This window comes from Ambystoma mexicanum, chromosome 7q (genome assembly GCF_040938575.1).
Source record: "Ambystoma mexicanum isolate Mex_15411 chromosome 7q, UKY_AmexF1_1, whole genome shotgun sequence".
NCBI lineage: Eukaryota > Metazoa > Chordata > Amphibia > Caudata > Ambystomatidae > Ambystoma > Ambystoma mexicanum.
In genome coordinates, this window is record NC_090941.1 from 732643848 (window position 1) to 732663971 (window position 20124).

Here is a 20124-nt window from a genome sequence, read left to right on the forward strand (position 1 = left end):
GAACCAAAGATCATGAGCTCGGTCTTGCTGTTATTAAGACACATCCAGTGCCTCTGCATCCAGATGTCAATGATTTTATAAACTTCTTCTATTTTCGCACAATATGTGGTGTAATCTCCCGTCATTTCGAAAACCAGCTGAGTATCATCAGCGTAGTTAGTGAAAAACACCCCGATGCTTTCTAATAAGTCACATAGACTAAGCATATAAATGTTAAAAAGCAGAGGAGACAGGCTGGCTCCCTGCGGTACTCCGAATAGGATGAGAGCTGCATCAGAGAATGTGTCTCCCCAGTGAATGCGTGCCTTCCTGTCACTTAGGAAGGACGCTATCCAAGCCAGCACTGATGGAGAGCAGCCTACGATCTTATCTAGTGCCACTTGAAGTAGTTGATGGTCCACTAAATCAAATGCTGCGCTGAGATCCAGAAGCATAAGCATCCCTAATTTGCCCTGTTCTATCAGCTCTAGCATGTTGGACTGTAGGTCAAGCATAGCTGACTCCGTACTGTGTGCTGTTCTGAAGCCCGATTGCTGTGTGTGTAACAACTCCAAGGTCTCCACGTGTTTTTGTAACTGATTCGTGGCGATCTTGTCCAGAATCTTCAGTAAAAAATTGGAGTTTGTTATAGGGCGTAGGTTGCTGGGGTCTTTTGGATCCAGGCCTGCCTTTTTAACCAAAGGAGTTATTGTTACTTTTTTAATGTTGTTGGGTATTTTCCCTTTGGAAAATGAGGCATTCATTATTTTAGCGAGGATAGGTGCGAAAAGCTCTTTATTATCCAGGATGATTTTGTGGGCAGAATGTTCTCCGCACAGGATGTAGGTTTCATCTTGGACAATAGCATACAGAAATCCTCCTCCGTTATAGCTTTGAACTGAAAGCCTTCACCGTAGTTCGGTCTAGGTTCTTCCCTGGTCCAGGTTTCCGTACTAGTGGACTCCCTTGCCTGTATTATGTTTGTTCTAGCTTTTGATATTTTCGCAGCAAATGCTTCTTGTACTCTCTCACAATCTTCTTTAGAAGGATTGTGTGGTAGTGAGAGTCCTTAGGTTTTTCAATAGACTTGAGGATTTCGAAAAGTTTGCTTGTAGAATTAGCAGCTGACTCTATTTCTCTATTGTAATAGTTTAGTTTGGCTTCTTTGACTGCCTTTCTATACTCTAGGTCATTGTGTTTCCAGTCATTTCTATTCTTTTGTGATTGGTTTCGAAACCAAACTCTTTCTTTGGTGCGTTTTTCTTGTTTCAGTGTATTCATTTCGTCATTTATCATTTACATTGGTTGTTATTTTTCCTAACAGACTTGTTTTTTAATGGAGCATGCTTATCTACTAATTTTTCCAGACCAGAGTTGTATTTTGCTAGCATAGTCTCACAGCTATCATTTTCCCCAAGAGATTCTAGGACTTGCTGTAGGCATGGTTTCAGGAGTACTGGCCCTATGTTTTTAAAATTTCTACTCCGGATTACTATATGTGGGTTATCCTGTCTTTTGGGGGGTGGTTCTAGTGTTATTTCAAAGGTAACCAGACTGTGATCGGACCAAATACACGGCTCAGTAGTGACGTGTACTGATTGTACATTATTTGTGCAAACCCAGTCCAGCTGGTTCCCTTGGGGGGTGGTAGGGTCATTGTTAATGACGTAAAAGCCTGTGTTATTCAAGGACTTTTCAAATGCCAATGCCTCTTTATCTGTCGGATCCCCCCTCCACCTATTCATATCACCTACTAATATGGTGGCGGAGTTTACATAGGTTAACTTGCTGATTTGACTGGCCACCTCGTTGTCAAAATCTGAAGATAGCGCAGGAGGTCTCTAGACCACAATAATATTCAAACATTTGTTGGGTGTATGGGTCAGTTTTAACTGAATTGACTCGCAGCCCATACATTCAAAACTAGCTTTAAAGAAGTGCAGGGTTTCTTTTGCTATAACTGCCACTCCACCGCCCAGACCCCTATCTCTATTTTTATTATACATAATGTATCCCTCTGGGACGGTGGTTGAAGCTACAGGGCCAATAGGCTCCTTCAGCCAGGTTTCTGTTATACAAATTATATCCAAATCCCTCTCTTTTATAAGGTCGCGGACGCTAAGTGCATGTTTACTTAGTGAACGCGTATTTAACAGACCTATTTTCAATCTTGTGTTGTCTTGTGTAACATCTGTACTCGGCCTTGCCTTTTTATAAGGCTGTTTATTGGGTGACTCTGTGCTCCCTATAACATCTTGTTGGAGTGGAGTGTGTGGGAGTTGCTGAGAGTTAGTCCCTTCCCACATACTTCCAAACGTTATGGTAGTTTCACCCCTCTCTCTACCTTAGACCCGCCCTTAGAGAGCGTAAAGGTGCTTAGGCAGGTATCCGGGTTTCTAAGGTGTATAAGGATTGCCAAAACACAAAATAGAATAAGTGTACAGATCTCCTGAGTAGAGCCTCTCTTACCTCTAGGACCACCTTGAACCTCCTTGCACAGACTGAAGCAGACTGTGCCTGCCCGTGCGCGCCGGCGCGTTCGCGCCGGGTTTGAAAAGAAATTTGATTGGAGGACTACAATCCTGCTGGGGATTGTAGTTCCAACCATCTGAAAACGCGTGCCGGGAGCAGCGTTGCAAAGAGTCTGCTCGCTTTACTTGGAGTGAAATACAGCAACGGCTGTCTTTACAGTCAAACACAAGGTAAGTTCAGCAGGATGATTTGACAAAGGAATCAGTGGGATGGGTTAGTAAGGTGAAGAGGGAGTAGGCTAGTGAGAAGAGTGGTGTTCTGTTGGCAGCGTCAACTCGGTATACACCAGGTGCTGAGCTTTGGTGCAGGTATTGGATCGGTGTCAGTCCGCGTGTGCTGTTGCTCCGGCTTATGTGTTGTTGCAGTGTTGTGAAGTGCGTGCGGCTTGTGGTGCGAGAGATGGTTGTGTGAGTTTTTGGGTGAGATAGGTATGCAGAGTTTGAGGTTATATTGGTTAGTGGGTTACATGACCTTCAGCATGCTAACATTCACAGTTTTGTCTAAGTGTGGCACTTGTTGGCCTTCACAATCCTATCTAGATGCGGCGCCGGCTGGTGTTCACAGTTCTAAGTGTGGCACATGTTAACATTCAAGGCGCGGGCATGCTTTCCTTCAATCAAAGTCCTATCTAGATGCGACGCAGGCTAACGTTCAGAATTCTATCTAGGTGTGGGCATGCTAACATTCACAAATCCATCTAGATGCGACGCAGGCTAATGTTCACAATTCTATCTAAGTGTGGACATGCTAATATTTACAATTCTATCTAAGTGTGGACATGCTAATATTCACAATTCCATCTAGATGCGACGCAGGCTAATGTTCACAATTCTATCTAAGTGTGGACGTGCTAATATTTACAATTCTATCTAAGTGTGGACATACTAATAATCACAATTCCATCTAGATGCGACGCATGCTAATGTTTACATTTCTATCTAAGTGTGGACATGCTAATATTCACAATTCTATCTAGATGCGACGCAGGCCAATGTTTACAATTCTATCTAAGTGTGGACATGCTAATATTCACAATTCCATCTAGATGCGACGCAGGCTAATGTTCACAATTTTATCTAAGTGTGGACATGCTAATGTTATGGCACTCTATGTTATTGGGAGGTAAGATAGAGTGGCAGGGGTTTTCTGGAGTAGAGTGATTGCTCCACTCCCCACTCATGCCACACTCAGTTTTTGTTGGTGTCTGTTAGCTGCTGGCTTCCTTGGCGTCCCCTGCGGACACCTGCAGACACATCTTGGAGCCGCCAATGTCCGAGCCGCCCTTGGCCTTGGGGCCCTTAGCCACTGGGGCTGCCGGGCAGAGGGCTGCCCTGGGGGTTTCAGATTTGTCCATCAGGTAACCAATCAAGGGGGGGTGGGCGGATTGGGAGGCTGGAGGAGGCGGGAAAGCAACAAGGGAAGCTGGTCGGGAGGGGGAGAAGGGGACAAGGCAGCGTGCGGCCAGCTGCTGCCAATATATATATTTTTTTTAAAGGGCCCAAAGCGGTCCCGTGCACATTCCACTCACCTGGCCTCAAGAGTTGGCCTTTCTCAGTAAGAAGCGGGGGTGGGGGTGCCCCAGCCCTGGAAGCATCCGGCCCCTTAGCACGGTGGTGTCGGTCGTGCATTGACAGGTTTGAGTCTGAAGGATCTTGTCATGCGTTCAGCTCTTCCCTGAAACGTCCATTGATTGGCCGGGCCCTCCCTGATGGACTGAAGGAGGGTAAAAGACGTGGTCCTTTACTGGAACTTTGCTTAGCTGAGGGGAAACCCGGAGCCGGACATATGGGTCCCTCGTTGCAGTAACTTTGCATGCTATTGGCACATGAGACTGCAAACTGGTATTCTTTGAATTTTTGACCCAGTTAATTCTGTAGGATGTGTTTACTACAACCCCGAGACCGAAAATGCCGACTTTTTTTCCCCACCCCCATCACACCACATACGTATGCAAGGGGATGGCCCCCGCAATCCCCCCATACTATTATATCACACCCTGCCCCACAAATAGATGTGGTGTAAGGGGGGTCGAAAAAAAGTCACAATTTCGGTAGGGTGACCAGATTTTAGAAAAAAAAACAGACGGGCCATTGAAATAGAAGCAGGACTAAAGTAAATGCACATATAACTTTAGTTCTACTTCTATATAGCTGGCCCGTTGCGGGAGGCAGGGAGAGGCTGTGCTAACCTGCACACTCCTCTCATTGGAGGAGAGCACCAGGGAGAGGAAGGGGAAGGAAATGGGGCGTGAAAAGCATTTCACGCCCCCATTCGCTCAGAAAGAGGTGCGCCGGGACCCGATTTCGGGATTCCGAAATTGGGTCCTGGCAAAAAAAGGCACCATGACCAAAACCCCGGACAGGTTTATAAAATGAAAAAAACTATCGGGACCCCGGGACGTCCGGTGATTTCTCTGGACTGTCCCGGGGAAACCCGGACATCTGGTCACCCTAAATTTCGGGAGTCGAAATTCTAAGGGCGACATTTTGGTCTATTTCCGATTCATTCACTTCAAGCGTGCAATGCAGGGCTCTTGTTGGTAAATACTGTCTTAGCCCCGCGACCCGACTCGCCAGCTTGGTTTAAAGTGTTTTTGACATCTATTTGGGCTTTTTTGTAATCATCAGGACTGGGTAACACTGAATATACTACTTGGCGATAGGCTGTGAAAATGGCTTTGCATTCATTGGTGCCAGTTCCTCAGGTTTTTTCGGTTAAGTACTTCAACTGAAAGAGGGGGGGGGGCACATGGGAGTGGGCCATGTTAATCACTTTCTTCAGTGTCAGTATTCTTGAGTGCTGACCCTGTCCCTTTAGTAGCAAGCTGTGTCAGTAAACGTGGGCAAACTTCCAGCTTCTTTAAAGCACACTGTCAAACCACAAATCCGAATGCACTGCGGGGTTTATTGAGTGCAGATGCAGTTTATTTTATGGTTGAAACTGCCTTCTTTCCTGGCGAGCAGATAAATGACTTGACAGATTTACTCTCTTGAGAAAATGTGCCAGCCAGGTTGTTTTACAACCGAAGTGTTCGAGTCATGAAGGTTTTCACATCAGGCTTCTATCGTGATGAGTAGCGGCCAGCAATCACACCAGAGATTTACAACTTTCAACTTCCTTTTATAAGGGCACGACATGGCCGCGGACGAGTCATGGGACCATGAACAGCGACCATGTAAACATATAAAGATTTTTCAGAGGAGAGCAGTGCTCTTTCTCCTGCGGAAGATCTGATGTGAAGGTGGTACCGAAGCCCTGTGAGTGCTCCTTCCCGTCGGCTGCAGTGGGTTCTGTAGGCTGATGTTCTGTTAATCAGTGTGTAGATGAGCTCCAGTCTGCTTGCTCAGCGGAGTTCATTCACAGCGCCCTCGTCGCCTGTCTCCGAAGTCCTTGGTAGGGAGACTTTGCCCCATATGTCATTAAGTTTATGTCAGCAATTACTACACCTTTCCATCACCTTTTTAGTTCTGGCTCACAAGCAGCTTTTAAACGCCACCTAGCATGAGCCAAAATCTAATGCTGTGGAGTGATGGGCAGATGCTTTGCCCAGGCTCCCCGCGCCCAGCTCGTCACCTGGTGCGAGCAGTACTGACCAGATGGGGAACCCGAAAGGGCAGTACCTCCTCCGCAGTGTTGCATGGCACCCCTGCAAGGGGCCATGGTATCGTCTCGTGTATTGTGTCATGGTCACATGGTTACCCATGTGACCATCTTAATAAAAGGTCCGAGCCGCTTCCGGCTCGGCAGTCGAGACCAGCAAGACTCCGTGGTGTGTGTGTTCGTGTCAGCGCCATGGAGGCGCCCCACCACGTGCGCTGGGCCCAAGGAAGGGGCCCAGCTCCAGGACGGTGCCCCTGCCGGGCAACGCCGTCCGGACGGTGCCCCTGCCGGGCAACGCCGTCCCTGTGTGTCTCCCTGGCCCTGTGAGTCGGGCCAGGGTGGCGACCCCGGCCTGGGTGCCCCCAGAGCCGGGGCCGCGGTAAGCCGGTTGCCAGCCGGCCATGTGTGCCGCTCCGGTGTCCCGGAGCGGGTGGGATGAACCCCCACCCTTCATCGTGCGGCGTGATCGCCGCACTCCAGCGTGTTGTGTCGGGTGCTACCCGACACGAGTATGGGGCTGCCCGGTGGACCGGGACAGCCCCCAACAATGGCGACGAAGGAACGGGCCCCGTGTGCCCGGAGGACATCATGGTGTGGCGGGCCCTTCTATACCTGGGCCCGCCGAGAAGAAGTGCCGTGGCAGACCCACCTCCAACTCATCTGAATGGCATAATAAGCCCCCCTGTGGACTGCTGGAGAGCGATGCCGCACTCGCCGGCTGTGGGGCGTGCACAGGACGGGCGCGCTGCTGACCTCCACCAGGCCTACAGTCCACCACCTCCACACTCGTGTGGCTTCTCTGTGGTGGCTGTTCAGTATCCTCTGCACCAGTATGGACTTCAGTTGTTGACAGCCGTGCTAGTATAGAGACCCTTTGCTTCTCAGCTGTTCTCCCATGACATCACTCCACAATGTAAACTCCCTGTGTTAAGGGCCGCTCCCACGTATTTCTCTCACTCTTGCTTTTCATGACGTCATGAGTACTTGCTGCATACTTCTGTTTAAGCTGTATTAAGACTGCAATGAAATAATGTTGATTCACGGAAAATAGGGGCAATAAGAGGAAGTAATGTTGCTGAGGCTCATTCTGTCATGTCTGAGCTAGACCATTATAAGAGAGCTGATTAGCTATGACCTTTTTGCCCTGTATACGAGGGGCACTGCTTTGTTTCCACAGGCAAAGGCTACCTCATCAGACGTGTGTTTTAGGCCTGTGCCCTCACTTCCCCCATAAGCTTCCCCCAACCCCGTGTGTGAAAGTCATATCCAACTTGCCACCCAGGGGGCCACCCGCACTCCTCACCCGAGGCCCATCTCCAATCATCACCCCAGGTCTGACGCTGCTCCACACTCATGACTCATTATCCTTGACTCCACTTAATCCTCCTGCACAGGCTGGCAAGGCAAACGGTAAACTAGCCTTCACTTATGTTACAATACTCCCCAAAATGAAATGGCCCAATATGCCTCCAAAAACAATTCAAGAAATGCGAACCAACCTGAAACCTCAGATCCATGAATAAAGGACTATTGCAGGCCAAACTATCAAAAAAACGAACGGATTCGGTAGAGCATTCCCTACCATAGCTATAGCAAAATGGAACACTCTGCCTGAATCCCTTAGAACTGAAACAAACCTGAAATGTTTTAAAAAGAAACTGAAAACCCTCTTATTCAAATAATCATTAACTAAATTGACCACATTTAACTGAGTCACTCATCCCTTCTTTGTTGTCCCGTCACCATGTTCCCTGTCTCTATGGAAAGCGCTCTGATGCCTGCGGGCTACGGTGCTATAGAGAAATAAATAAATAAATCACCCCTGCCTGCCTCTTCTGTCCATGCAGGATTCTGCTGTTGCTTCCCAGACTGGGTGGAGGGCAGGGGGGATGGCAGGGCAAAACAAGAGTCCCCAATTCTTTAACAGTAGTAGAAAAAACGAATATGAGCAACTCATTTACACCAAAAGGCCAACTGAGTAGAAACACAGACCACAACGAGCTCTGGTGGTGGGTGTACTGTTCTCGAGTTGTTCTGGGGCAATTTGATCTCCAGCTTTACTCCAGGAGGCCAGAGGACAAAGTTGCTCCTTTTCAGCAACACACGCAAGTAAAAGTCAGCAATTTCCAAGGTCTAAAAAAAAAGAAGATCCCTAACTTCTACTTCTAAACAAATAAGCATCTACATAAAACCCTGTCCTACCGAACAGCTGCAGAACAAGTGCATCAAAAGACTGAAGTGTTCACTTTACAAATAAATAGTTTTTGCATGCCAGATTACTCTTTATCTAGCTGTTGGCAGCCTGGCCAGGGCTGACTGAGGTGCCAAATGCACTTAAGAATGACCCTTGGCTGGGTACGCAAACCTGCCAGCCATGCCCTGTCCCAGTGGGCAGAAGCATGAAGAAGCCCTAGATTGGCTAGAGGGGCTCTGGCCTCCAATTTGGCTGTTTTTGGCCGTGAGACAGGCACGCGGGATGAAACCATCTGGGTCCCAAGGCCACGTGTGCTGGGGGCGACCCAGGCATCGGCAACAGTGGGGATATAGCCAGACGTTCATTAGCCCCGGGGTCTGTGGAGGCAAGCCAGTGAGGAATCCAGGAAGTCCCAGGCTTCTGGGACCAAGGAGTGTACTGGGTGAAGAGAGAAAGTAAGGCAGAGCAGCTGCTCTGAAGCAAGTCGTGGGAGGTATGTGTGCGGTGCTCCCACAGGGAAACCTACATGAAATGCACTGAATGGATCATCTGGTACCCTTTTCACACAGCAGAGACCTGCAGTGAGGGCAGTGCTTTAAGTGTGCCGGGGCCAGCCGGGGCTAAGCCCCAGCAGGCTGTGATATCTCAGTTTGAGGCGGGGTCCTGCCTAGATTCACTAATTTCCCTGGTAGCCCTGGCCACTTTTGCCAAGGATTTTTGTCTAAAGCCTGAAGCTCTCGCTCATGTGTGAGAACTTCCGTCTTCAGAAAAAAATGCCTTTCATCCATAATGGTGGCACCGCACCTGCGAGGCATCCCTTCAATCAAGAGATGCCCATGGGCCGCCGCCACCATTATGGAGAGAAACGTGAGGCCACTGGAAGCAGAGGCCTTGTTGTCTAAATCCTGAAACTCCCACGCAATCACGGGAGTTTGTCTTTAGGAAAAAGGCGGCAGCTTCCAGCGGCCTCACCCTTTCAGCCTTAATGGTGACGCTGCCCCATACGAGCTGGCGAGGGGCAGCGCCACCATTAAGGCTGAAAAGGCGAGGCGCTGTCCCCTGCCAGGCAATCCTATAGAACATAAATGCAGAGGGAGAGGGTGTTGATCTCTACAAAAGGCTGCCTGGCGGGGGTGCCTGTAGCCCAATGAGCCGGGGCCATCAAGGGGCATGGCCTAATGAGCCAGCAGTTGACCCCCTTGATGAGCCCCGGCTCATTTTGCAGTGCCACTTAAGGCACTGGTGAGGGGTCTTCAGAGATGGGAATGGAGCGCTGGGCAGGATGGCCCTCCATGCGGGAGGGTCAGGCTCGCCACTGTCCAATGGTGATCAGTTTACCTAACTGGAGGCCAGCTAGCTTTCAGAAGGCAGCCAGCCATCATGTGCAGACCATGGGGACGGGTCTGTTAAATAAAACAGGAATCTCTTTTTACAGCAGAAGTATATATTTGACACATGTGCTTTGTAACATAAGGGTCACACTTACAAGAGGCACGTGTGTCATCCTTGCACGAATCACTTGCGTGTCCCTTGATTCTCACTAGAGTCGAACTTGGGAACTTTGTAAAATGCTGGTTCAGCTAAAACGTTCCATTGAAAATCATTCCACTGTTTTGCCATTTTGGATAACAGAACAACTTTCTTTCCATGTTAAATAGCCTGGCATAACCCAAAAAGCACTTTGTAAAACTATTAAGACACTTTGGAGTTTAGTGCCTGTATATGGCCTAGAGCTCCTCTGTGGCATATAATATGGTTTTAATATTCTGGGAGGGTGGTCATTCTGTATATATAATAATAATTGTTCTTTTATAACACGCTTAATACCAGCGAGTGGTTCCTAAGCGCGGGACCGCGATTTGAACCTGTGTTGCGCTGCATTGTCTTGCTTCCCCCACTCAGGGATTGTGTAGAGAACAGTGTTCGCTCTGCTCTGCATCATTCCTTTTTGAGCGGTGCAGGCTGCAGCGTGGTGGCAAATCAAATATGAGTAATAAAATGTAGTGTAAAATGCATGGGGCTCGTAGCTCTATGCACTTTTAGTAACCCCTAGATGATCGAGGAGGTTCGTGGGGCGCTAGAGGGGTGGTCCCGCCAGCATTAATCTGTGCACAAACAGTGCAGTGTCAATGATAAGATCTTTTACAGTAAGCGTTTCCTAGCAACAGAATTGTCATTGGCTGTTTGCCAGCCGATGACATTCATGAGTGTGGGTGAGGTGATGGGAGCGCGCGTGTGGTGACGATGCCACCATCTCACTTCGTGTTGACTGCACTGCAGGGTAGAAGAGCAAGAACAGCAGAGGGCCCATGTCCATGCCCTTGGCAACGCGGACTCCGGTAACTAAGTGTGAACTAACTTGAAGAAGACTACTTAAGTTGTTACTGTGTGTTGCTCGGTCTGAAAAAGATCAGGGGCTAAGCTAATGTCGGGACTAGCGGGATTCGGGGCTAGCTATAGCCTTTTGGTCGAAGTCCCTGAGCTTCTATCTGGGGCTACAGCCCCCTCAGCCCCTTCCCCCTAGCAACGGCAGCCCGGCCTTCATTCCCCTACATCGCTCCAGGACCGTCTGGATCCCTGCCCTGGGGCATGCAGGGCCTAGTTAGATGCCTTTGAAAACTAGCCCGGGTAGGCCCTGCATCGACGTTCAGCTCTCCACCTTGCCCACTTGTCTGAGGCAGGGCTCCGGCACCCTCTTGCAGCCCTGTCCTGGGGAAAACGGCATTGAAAACTAGGCCAGGCCCTACATCCATCGACGCTCTGCCTTCCAAGTGCTTTACATTCCACCTTGCCCACTGTTTTGTCACGCAGACAACTCCTAACTCACGGTCACGGAGAATGAATCGTTTTGTTTCTAATGTAAATTTTCTCTTTTTAAAGCAGAGGTCACCTACTGTCTTGAATATATGTTATGGCTGCTGCGCTGAAGACTAGCGTGGACAATGCATCTTGTTTTCATTATATTTTACAAGTAAGAAAGAGTGTTGGGTCTCCGCTTCGCTCTGAAGCGGACCCGGGCCGATGATCCTGCGCACGCCGGAATGATAGGCAGGAGCCAGGAGTCTCACACAACCTGCTTTATTGAATACATCGGCGGAACTGCCGAGCCTGCCCTCGTCCCTCCCCCTTCCCCTGACGTCACGTCCGGGACGTCATGTCCTGTGGGACCCAACAGGGACATCTCCCCCCTTTTTAACACGTTAGTTGAGGGGCTCCCCACTTACCCCATCTCCTCGATGAGTCGCATCGGCTTCATACGACTCCTCTGTGGTCGTGTTGCCTTGCTCGGGGTCGGTTTATCCCTGGCGGGTGGGGAGCGGGGCGCTTCGCCTTCTGACTCTTCTCTGTCTCCCTGATACGCTTCTTCGCGTGGTCTGTCCTCATCGCTATCTCTGTCCCAGGTCCATTGGCTTGTTGGAGCCAGTCTGACTCGTTTGAAATGCGAGCTGTTCCTGGTTATCGTTGAGTGGTCATCTCTTTGTGCAGTGACCATAGAACCCTTCTTGTGTGTCACGACCAGCGCTGTGGGTGCGAAAGTGGCTTCCTCTTTCATGTTCTTGGGTTGTCTTAGCCATACTTCGTCTCCTGGTTGCATTATGTTCTCCCGAGCCCTCCTTTTCCTGTCTGTGATCTCTTTTGTTTTCGCTTTGCTCGCGGTGTCATTTGCTTGGGCTTCTTGTTCCAGCGGTGTTGGATCTTGTGGTCTCGAGTCCTCAGGTAGTCGCGTGGTGATTGGTCTTCAGAACATCAGGTCTGCCGGGCATACACCCGTCGTGCTGTGGGGGGTGTGCCTGTATTCTCGTAGAAGTTGATTAAGGGCCTGTTCGAATGGCTTGTTTTGTACATGGGCTATTTGTAGGGTCCTCTTTATGTTGGCCATGAATCTCTCGACCATGCCGTTGGCCTGTGGCCATCAGGGGGTTATGCGTCGATGTTGAAACCCCATGTATTTTGCGAATTGCTGAAAGTCTTGACTGATGAATGTGGGACCGTTGTCGGACTTTATGATCTTGGGGATGCGATAGGCAGAGAGCACCCTGTCGATAACTGGAATGACACATGCTGTGGCGCTGCTCTCTACTATTTGGGCGTCCGGGTATCTTGAATGTTCGTCCATGAGCACGACCACGTGTGTCCCGTTATTCATTGGTCCGAATAAGTCTATTGCCAGCTCTTCCCACACTTTGTTTGGCAGCGGTGAGGATTGTAAAGGGTTCGGGTGCGGCGGGGGTGCCACTTGCGCGCAGACGTGGCAGTTTCCCACTATATTTTCCACCAGGCGATCAAGTTGAGGGAACCAGACTTTCTGGCGTAGGAGGCGCTTTGTGGCGACTACGCCCCTGTGTCCTTCATGGGCTAGGTGTATTATCCTCTCCCGGAGCGTTCTCGGGACGATGACCTTGCATCCTTTTAGTATGACGTTATCCTCCACCACGGTCAACTCGTCGCGCACTTGATCCAGCCACTTTATGTCTTCCTTCGTGGTATCCGATTCACCTCTGGCCTGCTGTTTCATGAGGGCCGTCTTGTCCACCTGCAGGCAGTGCCGGGCAATTCGCAGCGCTGGGTCTGCTTCTGATTGGATGGACAGCTCCAGCCACCCAACCGGAAGTGGTTGTAGGTGGTGGATGATGTAATTTATGTACGCGTCCGCTATGGACGGTTGAGACGCCGTCGTGGGCATGGGATGCCGGGAGAGATAGTCCGCTGGGTTTTCCTCCTTTCCTGGCCGGTGTTTTATGATGAATCTGTAGTCCTGTAGGCGGAGGCCCCATCTGGCAATTCTTGGTGGCATCCTGGCCTTCGGGCTGCCGTATATGGTGAGTAGTGCCTGGTGGTCCGTGATGATGGTGAACTCTTTGCCAAATAGGAATAGATGAAAGTATTCGCAGGCCCAGACGACCGCGAGGCTCTCCTTTTCCGCCTGAGAGTATGCCTGTTCTGTGATCGTCAGGCTCCTGCTGGCGTATGCTACCACGTGCTTGGTCCGTGGCTCCTTGTGGTCTTTTTGCGTCAATATGGCGCCTAGTCCCACCGGGCTGGCGTCCACTATCAGCTTGGTGTCACGGCCGGCATCAAAGTACGCCATGTCCTCTGCCTGTGTGATGGCCTTTCGTATCGCTTCGAACGCTGCTTGGCACTCCTTCGACCACGTGAACGGCGTGTCCTTCCTGGTGAGTAGTCGTAGGGGATTGCTGACTGTGGCATAGTCTTTCAGGTGCCTGGAGCAGTAGCTGGCCAGTCCCAGAAACGATCTGAGGTCGGTAGTGTTTACAGGGGGCGTGGCTGAGCTGAGGGCTTCCACTTTCTCTGGGTCGGGTCTCATGCCTTTATCTGAGAAGATGTGCCCGAAAAACCTCAGCTATCCTTTGGAGAACTCGCACTTGGCTTTGTTTAGGTTGAGCCCTGCGTCGTCTAGCGCTTGGCATACTCTGTGCAGTGCCAGGTCATGTTCTTCCTGTGACTTGCCGTATACTAGGACGTCGTCCGAATAATTCAGACAGTTGGGAACGTGCCTGATCACTTTGTGAATCTCCTCCTGAAAGATCTCGGCGGCCGAGGATATGCCAAAACTGAGCCTTTTGTATTGAAACAGGCCGAGATGAGTGACAAACGTGGTGATGTAACGGGATTCCGGTGCTATTTCAATTTGGTGGTAGCCTTTTGTGAGGTCTAATTTGGAGAAGATCCTCGCCCCGTGGAGGAGGTGAATCATGTCCGTGATTCTGGGCGCTTGATGTCGCTCCCTTTCGATGGCTGTGTTGGCTCTGCGCATGTCGACCCATAGCCGTATGGATCCTTCCGGTGACTTCTTCGGGACGATGGGTGATACCCATGGCGTCGGGCCTGATACGGGTTCTATAACATTCATTTTGATGAGCTTGTCCAACTCCTCTTCTACTTGTCTCTGGATATTGAACGGGATGCCTCGGTAGTGTTGGGCCACCGGTTTGACCTGAGGGTTGATGTGGAGGTGCACTTTCCGGTTGCGTAGTTTGCCTAGGCCGGTGAAGAGTCTAGGGAATGATTGTTCAATTGAGTCCGGTTTGGTGAAGTACTTGTAGGCCATCAACTGGTATAAGATGTGTACCAGTCCCATGTCCACTGCTGTCCGAAAGCTCAGTATGCACCCGCTGTTGGCTTCTGTGTCTAGGATGTACAGTGGGATCTTCGCCGAGTGTCCTTTGTGTGTGCATATGGCTGTGATCATGCCTTTGCATGGCAGGGGTGTCCTGGATCCATAGGGGTATATGTCAACTGTGGCTTTTCGGATCTTTGGCGGGGTGGTCAAGGACTGATATGCGCTTTCACTGATGATATTGACCGTCGCTCCGGTGTCCACGAGAAACTTCAGTGGTGTGTCATTTACTTGGAGTGTCAAGATGGGGCTGTGTTGGGTGGCCGCTGTGTTGTCCTGTAGGGCCCACACGTACCCTTTCCTTCTCTGGTCCTCCTCTGACGAGAGGGTGTCTGTACTGGTGGGGGATCGGGTCTCCATACCTTACGAAACGCCTGTGTGTGATCTTCTTGTGTCCTCAGATGACCGTTTGTCTTCGCGTGTGTATCATTTCTGCGGTCTCCTTCTTCTTTCCTGGCACGCCGCCTTTCGCTGTCCGCTGCCGGCCTGGGCGGGCTCTGAGGTGTGGGCCTGCGCCTTTCTTGGTAGCGGTGTTTGGGCGTTGAGTGGATCGGGGCGTTCTTACACATGGCCCTGTAATGGTCCATTCCCCCGCACGCGGCACACTTTTGTCCTATGGCCGGGCATGTACCCGTGTGTGGATATTCATAGCCACATTTGAAGCATGTGGCATTGGGGTGTTTGTTGGTCTGGCTTGGGTGAGTATATAGTTTATTGATTGCTTCAGCGTTGTCACTGGGTTGGTGTATGGACACTTTGCCGAGGTTGTCCAGTTGCGAGTCCACCGCTGCTTCCATGCGGGCCAGCGCCAGAATTTCTTCTAGTGACCGTTGTTTCTGTAACAGTTGTTTGCGGAAAGGCTGTGAGAGGCATCCAGCTATTACTTGGGGCCTGAGCGCCTCTTCATTGGAGTACCTGTGGAATTCACAGTGTTTCAGTTTGATGCGTAGTCGCATCACAAAACTGTCTATGGATTCCCCTTTATCCTGTCTTGTTGTGTGGAACATGTGGCGCTCATAATCCACGTTTGTATGTGGTGCGAAGTATTCGGACAGCTTGGCATGTAGCTCCCCATATGTGACGGTGTCTACGTCCAGCAACTCCCCTGCAATGTCTCTTACCGCTGGTCCCACTGCCATGAACAGTGTATTTTTCAGCCTCATGTCGTCCGTCAATCCTATGGCCCCTGTGTAAAACTTGAAGTCTCGTGACCATATGTTCCATCTGGGCCCCAGGTTGGAGGTGTCTCTGATTTCAAACGGGTTGGGCATGTGCATGACTTGGGCTGCTCCTTCCTGGTGTGCATGCTGGTTGTTGTCCTGCGCTGTGTCAGCGCTTCCAGATGCCTGTCCTGCTCCTCCTGAGGAGGACGCTGGGGTGGTCGCTGTGTCCGACATGGCTGCGCAGCAGTAGGAGATTCGTGCGGCGCTATGCTGTAGCGTCTAGGCTGACCTGGGACGGTGACTTTTCTGCTCCGTGAAGTGTTCTGTTTCCTCCCACGTTATGGCTTCCTCGTGGTGTGGCCTTTGTCCTTCTCTACTCCCCCATCCCCTGCTATATGCCAGATGCGGCGACACGTCTTCTCGGGAGCACCCACGTGTGGGGAGGCGGGGCCGCTCGTAGCGAGTGCCTCCGCGGTTCCGGAGCGCCCGTGGGCGCCTTTGTGCGGCTTGCGGGCGGTGTCACACGGGAGCCAGGGCCGCTCTCACACGGCGCACTCGTGATCGGGAGGCGGGGCCGCTCGTGGCGAGTGCCCCAGCGGTATCGGAGCGCCCGTTTCCCGGCTTGTGGGCTGTGTCACACGGGAGCCGGGGCCGCACTCACGCGGCGCACCCGTGATGTATGAGTTTCTGCAGGCCGAATACCAGGCCTCTGTCATGCGGGAGGCGGGGCCGTGCAGAGTCGGCAGCCGTGCCCGAGGTGCGCCGACGCGCTGAACTGCTCGGCCGCAGACCTCGGCACGGTGCCTGTGGGGTCCGCGCCCGCTCGTCGCCAGTGTTGGGTCTCCGCTTCGCTCTGAAGCGGACCCGGGCCGATGATCCTGCGCGCGCCGGAATGATACGCAGGAGCCAGGAGTCTCACACAACCTGCTTTATTGAATACATCGGCGGAACTGCCGAGCCTGCCCTCGTCCCTCCCCCTTCCCCTGACGTCACGTCCGGGACGTCATGTCCTGTGGGCCCCAACAGGGGTCCGCCCGCACAACGATGTGGGCAACCTGACAAAGAGCTGTTGGTTATACAACGCTGCCTGTTTTCCACGAATAATATTGCCCATTTTAAGTTTGTGTTCCGTTAGGGGGGAAACGTGTTTCGTTTAATCACCCCCGCAAGCCCGTTATTTATAAACCTTCACATAAAGGCACAGGTATCTATGCCAGATACTGCCAGAGGTTTAGCTGAAGGTGGCAAAGCGCTGCAATCGTTAAGCATTGCCTCTGTTTCACAATCTATATGGTGGCCCACTCCCATCACTCTGTCCTTGACATACACATTTTTCGAGCGCCAAGGGGGGACACGTTCCAGTTCCTCATGCAAATGCATTATGCCCAATGTAGCCAATATTGCGTATCAATGGGGGGAACACAGCAAGACAGGCTATATCGCAAAAGCACCTCTTTTCCCCTGCACCCAGAATGTATGGACCATATGCATTTTGAATAAAATGCGGACTTCTTTACTGCCAGTTCTGGAATGCTTTCTGTCCAGCTTTGGTCTGCGGTAATATACTAGAATTGTATATCACCGCGGGTTCCATTTTATGAATCACATCGATTCATGGCCACAGAATATGGCCAGTGTGGAAGCGGGCTCGGACTGACCTGCACGGCATTATGCCCATGGCCGCACCAAAAACACAAAATGCTCCTGTGGGCCACTTTTTCTGGTCAAGGTGGGCCACATTTTGTGGCCAATTTCGGCCAGTTTGATGAGTTAATTCACACTACGGCTAGTAGTTTTGACCAGTGAATCTGAATATGTATTCTTTAAAATGCACAATTTTCATAACACTGAATAAAAGAAATCCCCATTCAGTGTCACAAAAGGAATGAATTGCCATCTGGAACTGTGGGCCACTCTTTCATTGGTGCCCGAGACAAGTGTATGGCCCAGTCCGACCCTGTGTAGAAGGGAAAAATCACCATCGCTGAACGCTCTGCACGTGTAGAAGCCCACATGCTCATGTGCACGGCGCTTGGTGCATTTACAGGAAGAATGCTTTGAAGCAGCCAGGGACCTTGTGGCGCAGGGAAGGGAATGCTGAAGCGTCCAGGATTTTTTTTTTCCCCTAACACATCGGACTCGTCTTCAACGGCACGTAGTTGCGTTCGGGGACGTTCGTCCCGTGCTGCTATCATGGCGGACCCTGCTTTGAGCTTATCACACAGGCCGCATGATTTAAACACATGGGGCATAAGAGACTTTGGAATACAGATGGAAGGGCAGATATTTAAGTGCACATAAAAAATGCTGCGTCCGTGTTCTTTGGTAGGAGGTGAGGTGTGATAAATTCCTATTAATTATCCTGCACTGCACCTGGTAGAGTGAATTGGGAAATCTAGTGAGCCCTCATTTAATAACTGTGATGTAGGGCTGTCCGAGGTGGAACCCGGCTGACCTTTTAACTTTGTGGGGAGGGGATGGTTGCAGGAACTCTGGTGAGCACCACCAGTAGTGTAGTGGTAACCTTGCAGGTATAAGTGGGTGGGCCTGCCTGCGTTGAGCACGGCCAGTGTGGCTGCCGCTGCGCTGTCCATTCGAGCGCGGTTCGTCTGCATACGTTGACGCGATATCCGGCGGACATGTGTCAGAGTGCGCCACAACGGCGGTTACCCCGCAGCAGCAGCGGCGATATGTCTAGCTTCCCAGCAAGTATTGGCACTTTATCAGCAGCTTAAGAGTAACTCCTCCCTCACACCCACAATACCAGCCTGGCACCACCTTTGGCATTTTTTAAAATGTGCAATGTGCACCGCTTTTATATCTTTAAAGGATTTTTTGAAGTATATTTTCTTCCTGGCTCAAAATCATTCTGCCACAGTTTCTACGTTGCTATGTCCTTCGTAAATTCAGCAGCCATACAGCACGTGTGTGCCTTTCAGCCATTCTGTTTCCATGGTCCACGAATTCATTCCCTTCCAAGTTTGACCTTTAGCTGCACCCTGACGTCACTTGAATGTGATCTGCGCCCTTGCACCTTTCCCTTGCCCAGTCATCAATCCCAGATCCTAAACACGTGCCACAAAGTGTCCCTTCCATGGGACTCGTAGGAGGTCGTTGGGGACTGCGACGAAGATCTGTGTGAAACGCGTGCTCTTTCGGATGGGATGCACCATGAGGCCTGTTGTGTCGAGGGGAATTAGGGAGAGGGTGGCAGCAGTCCCTTTTATTTTCTCCCTTTCTTGTCATCAGGCGTTCGGGTGCTTTAGTGCATGGCTGCAGCATGGGCAGAGATTCAAGGCTCTGTTAAAGGCACAGCAACCTCGGCATATATGTTATGTTATCTTGCATTTGCATACTGCCTACGGCCATATTTAATGGCATCAGAGCGCTTTTGTATACAGTGAAGCAAAGGAGGCATATAGAAGAGTGAAATACTTGTCTTTGCTGGCAAGGGCGCAGATCTGTGTAACGGGTAGGGGCGAGGCAGGGAAGCGGGAAGGGATGGACGAACGCTCCCTCTATAAAACATGCATGTTACACTTCTAAAGTCCCACTCAGAGCCCTTCTCTTGCACAGTTCACCCTCGCACTATCCTTTTAACATACAGGCAGGCGGTACTTTATTGCTTATGTTATGGTTGCATGGTGCACGCTACATGTAAGCAAGCATGTTGAAAGATTGCTCTGCTCTCTAGTTTTCAGGAATATTAATGAGATGGTGCATTTGTTTCCTTGCAGGTTTCTGAGTGTGTGCAGTTTCTCATTGAAAACTGTGCTGAAATCTTCGGCGAGGACATCACCACCCTTTTTGGCAACTTGTCAGCCAGATGTGAGGGCAGAGAAGATGGTTCAGGTAAGGAGACCGTGGATTTAAACTCTGAAATAAATATGTTGGGGAGCCGACCTCATTAAAACATTTCCTCCTTTGCCAACCGGAGAAATCTGTAAACTTTTGTTTATGTTTAGAGGCTTAAGGCACACTTCAAATTAACCCTACTGCTAGAGGTCGAAGTGGGCGGGAACTAAACAGACCGACGTTCCCCTGCTTTTTGGGAAAATCCGCCATCGTTCCCTGACTTTGTCACCTGGAACACCATTGCAGGCTGGCAGGGAAGGGCATCTATGTTTTTTAACTTCTCCTCTACTGGGGATCTGAAGCTGGGCCCTGCTAGTAACGTACCAGTTTCACAGCTTACTGAGCTATCTCACGCGCTGGTTTGCATTTGTTTATTTGAAGAAACGGACTGGGACAGAACGCCCATTCCCGAGCCACCGCAGAGCTCCGCAAGGAGGGTATGGTTCCTCCAGGCCCACAGACAAATGTCTTTCATTGAACACCACCATCTGTATTGTGTTGATGAGCCCCCGCCCCTCCCCCAAACGGAGGTGTAGAGCTTGTCTACGCTACTGTAGCCCTACATTGAGCTTATGAACATGAGGCGGAGAGGGCCCAGAGTAGAGCTTCCCAAACGTATATCAGAAATTTGAAGCTAAGAGCTCCGCTTCCAGTAAGTCAAA

The 20124-nt window shown here is 50.6% G+C and overlaps 1 protein-coding gene across 1 annotated transcript in view; it reads left to right on the forward strand.

The window, feature by feature from the left end:
- ARHGAP20 (Rho GTPase activating protein 20) overlaps positions 1-20124 on the forward strand; it is a 281646-nt gene that overhangs the window by 256777 nt on the left and 4745 nt on the right. Inside the window, exon 14 of the mRNA XM_069639712.1 lies at positions 19345-19459. Coding sequence (XP_069495813.1) covers positions 19345-19459 — 115 coding nt within the window. The remainder of the gene's footprint in view (positions 1-19344; positions 19460-20124) is intronic.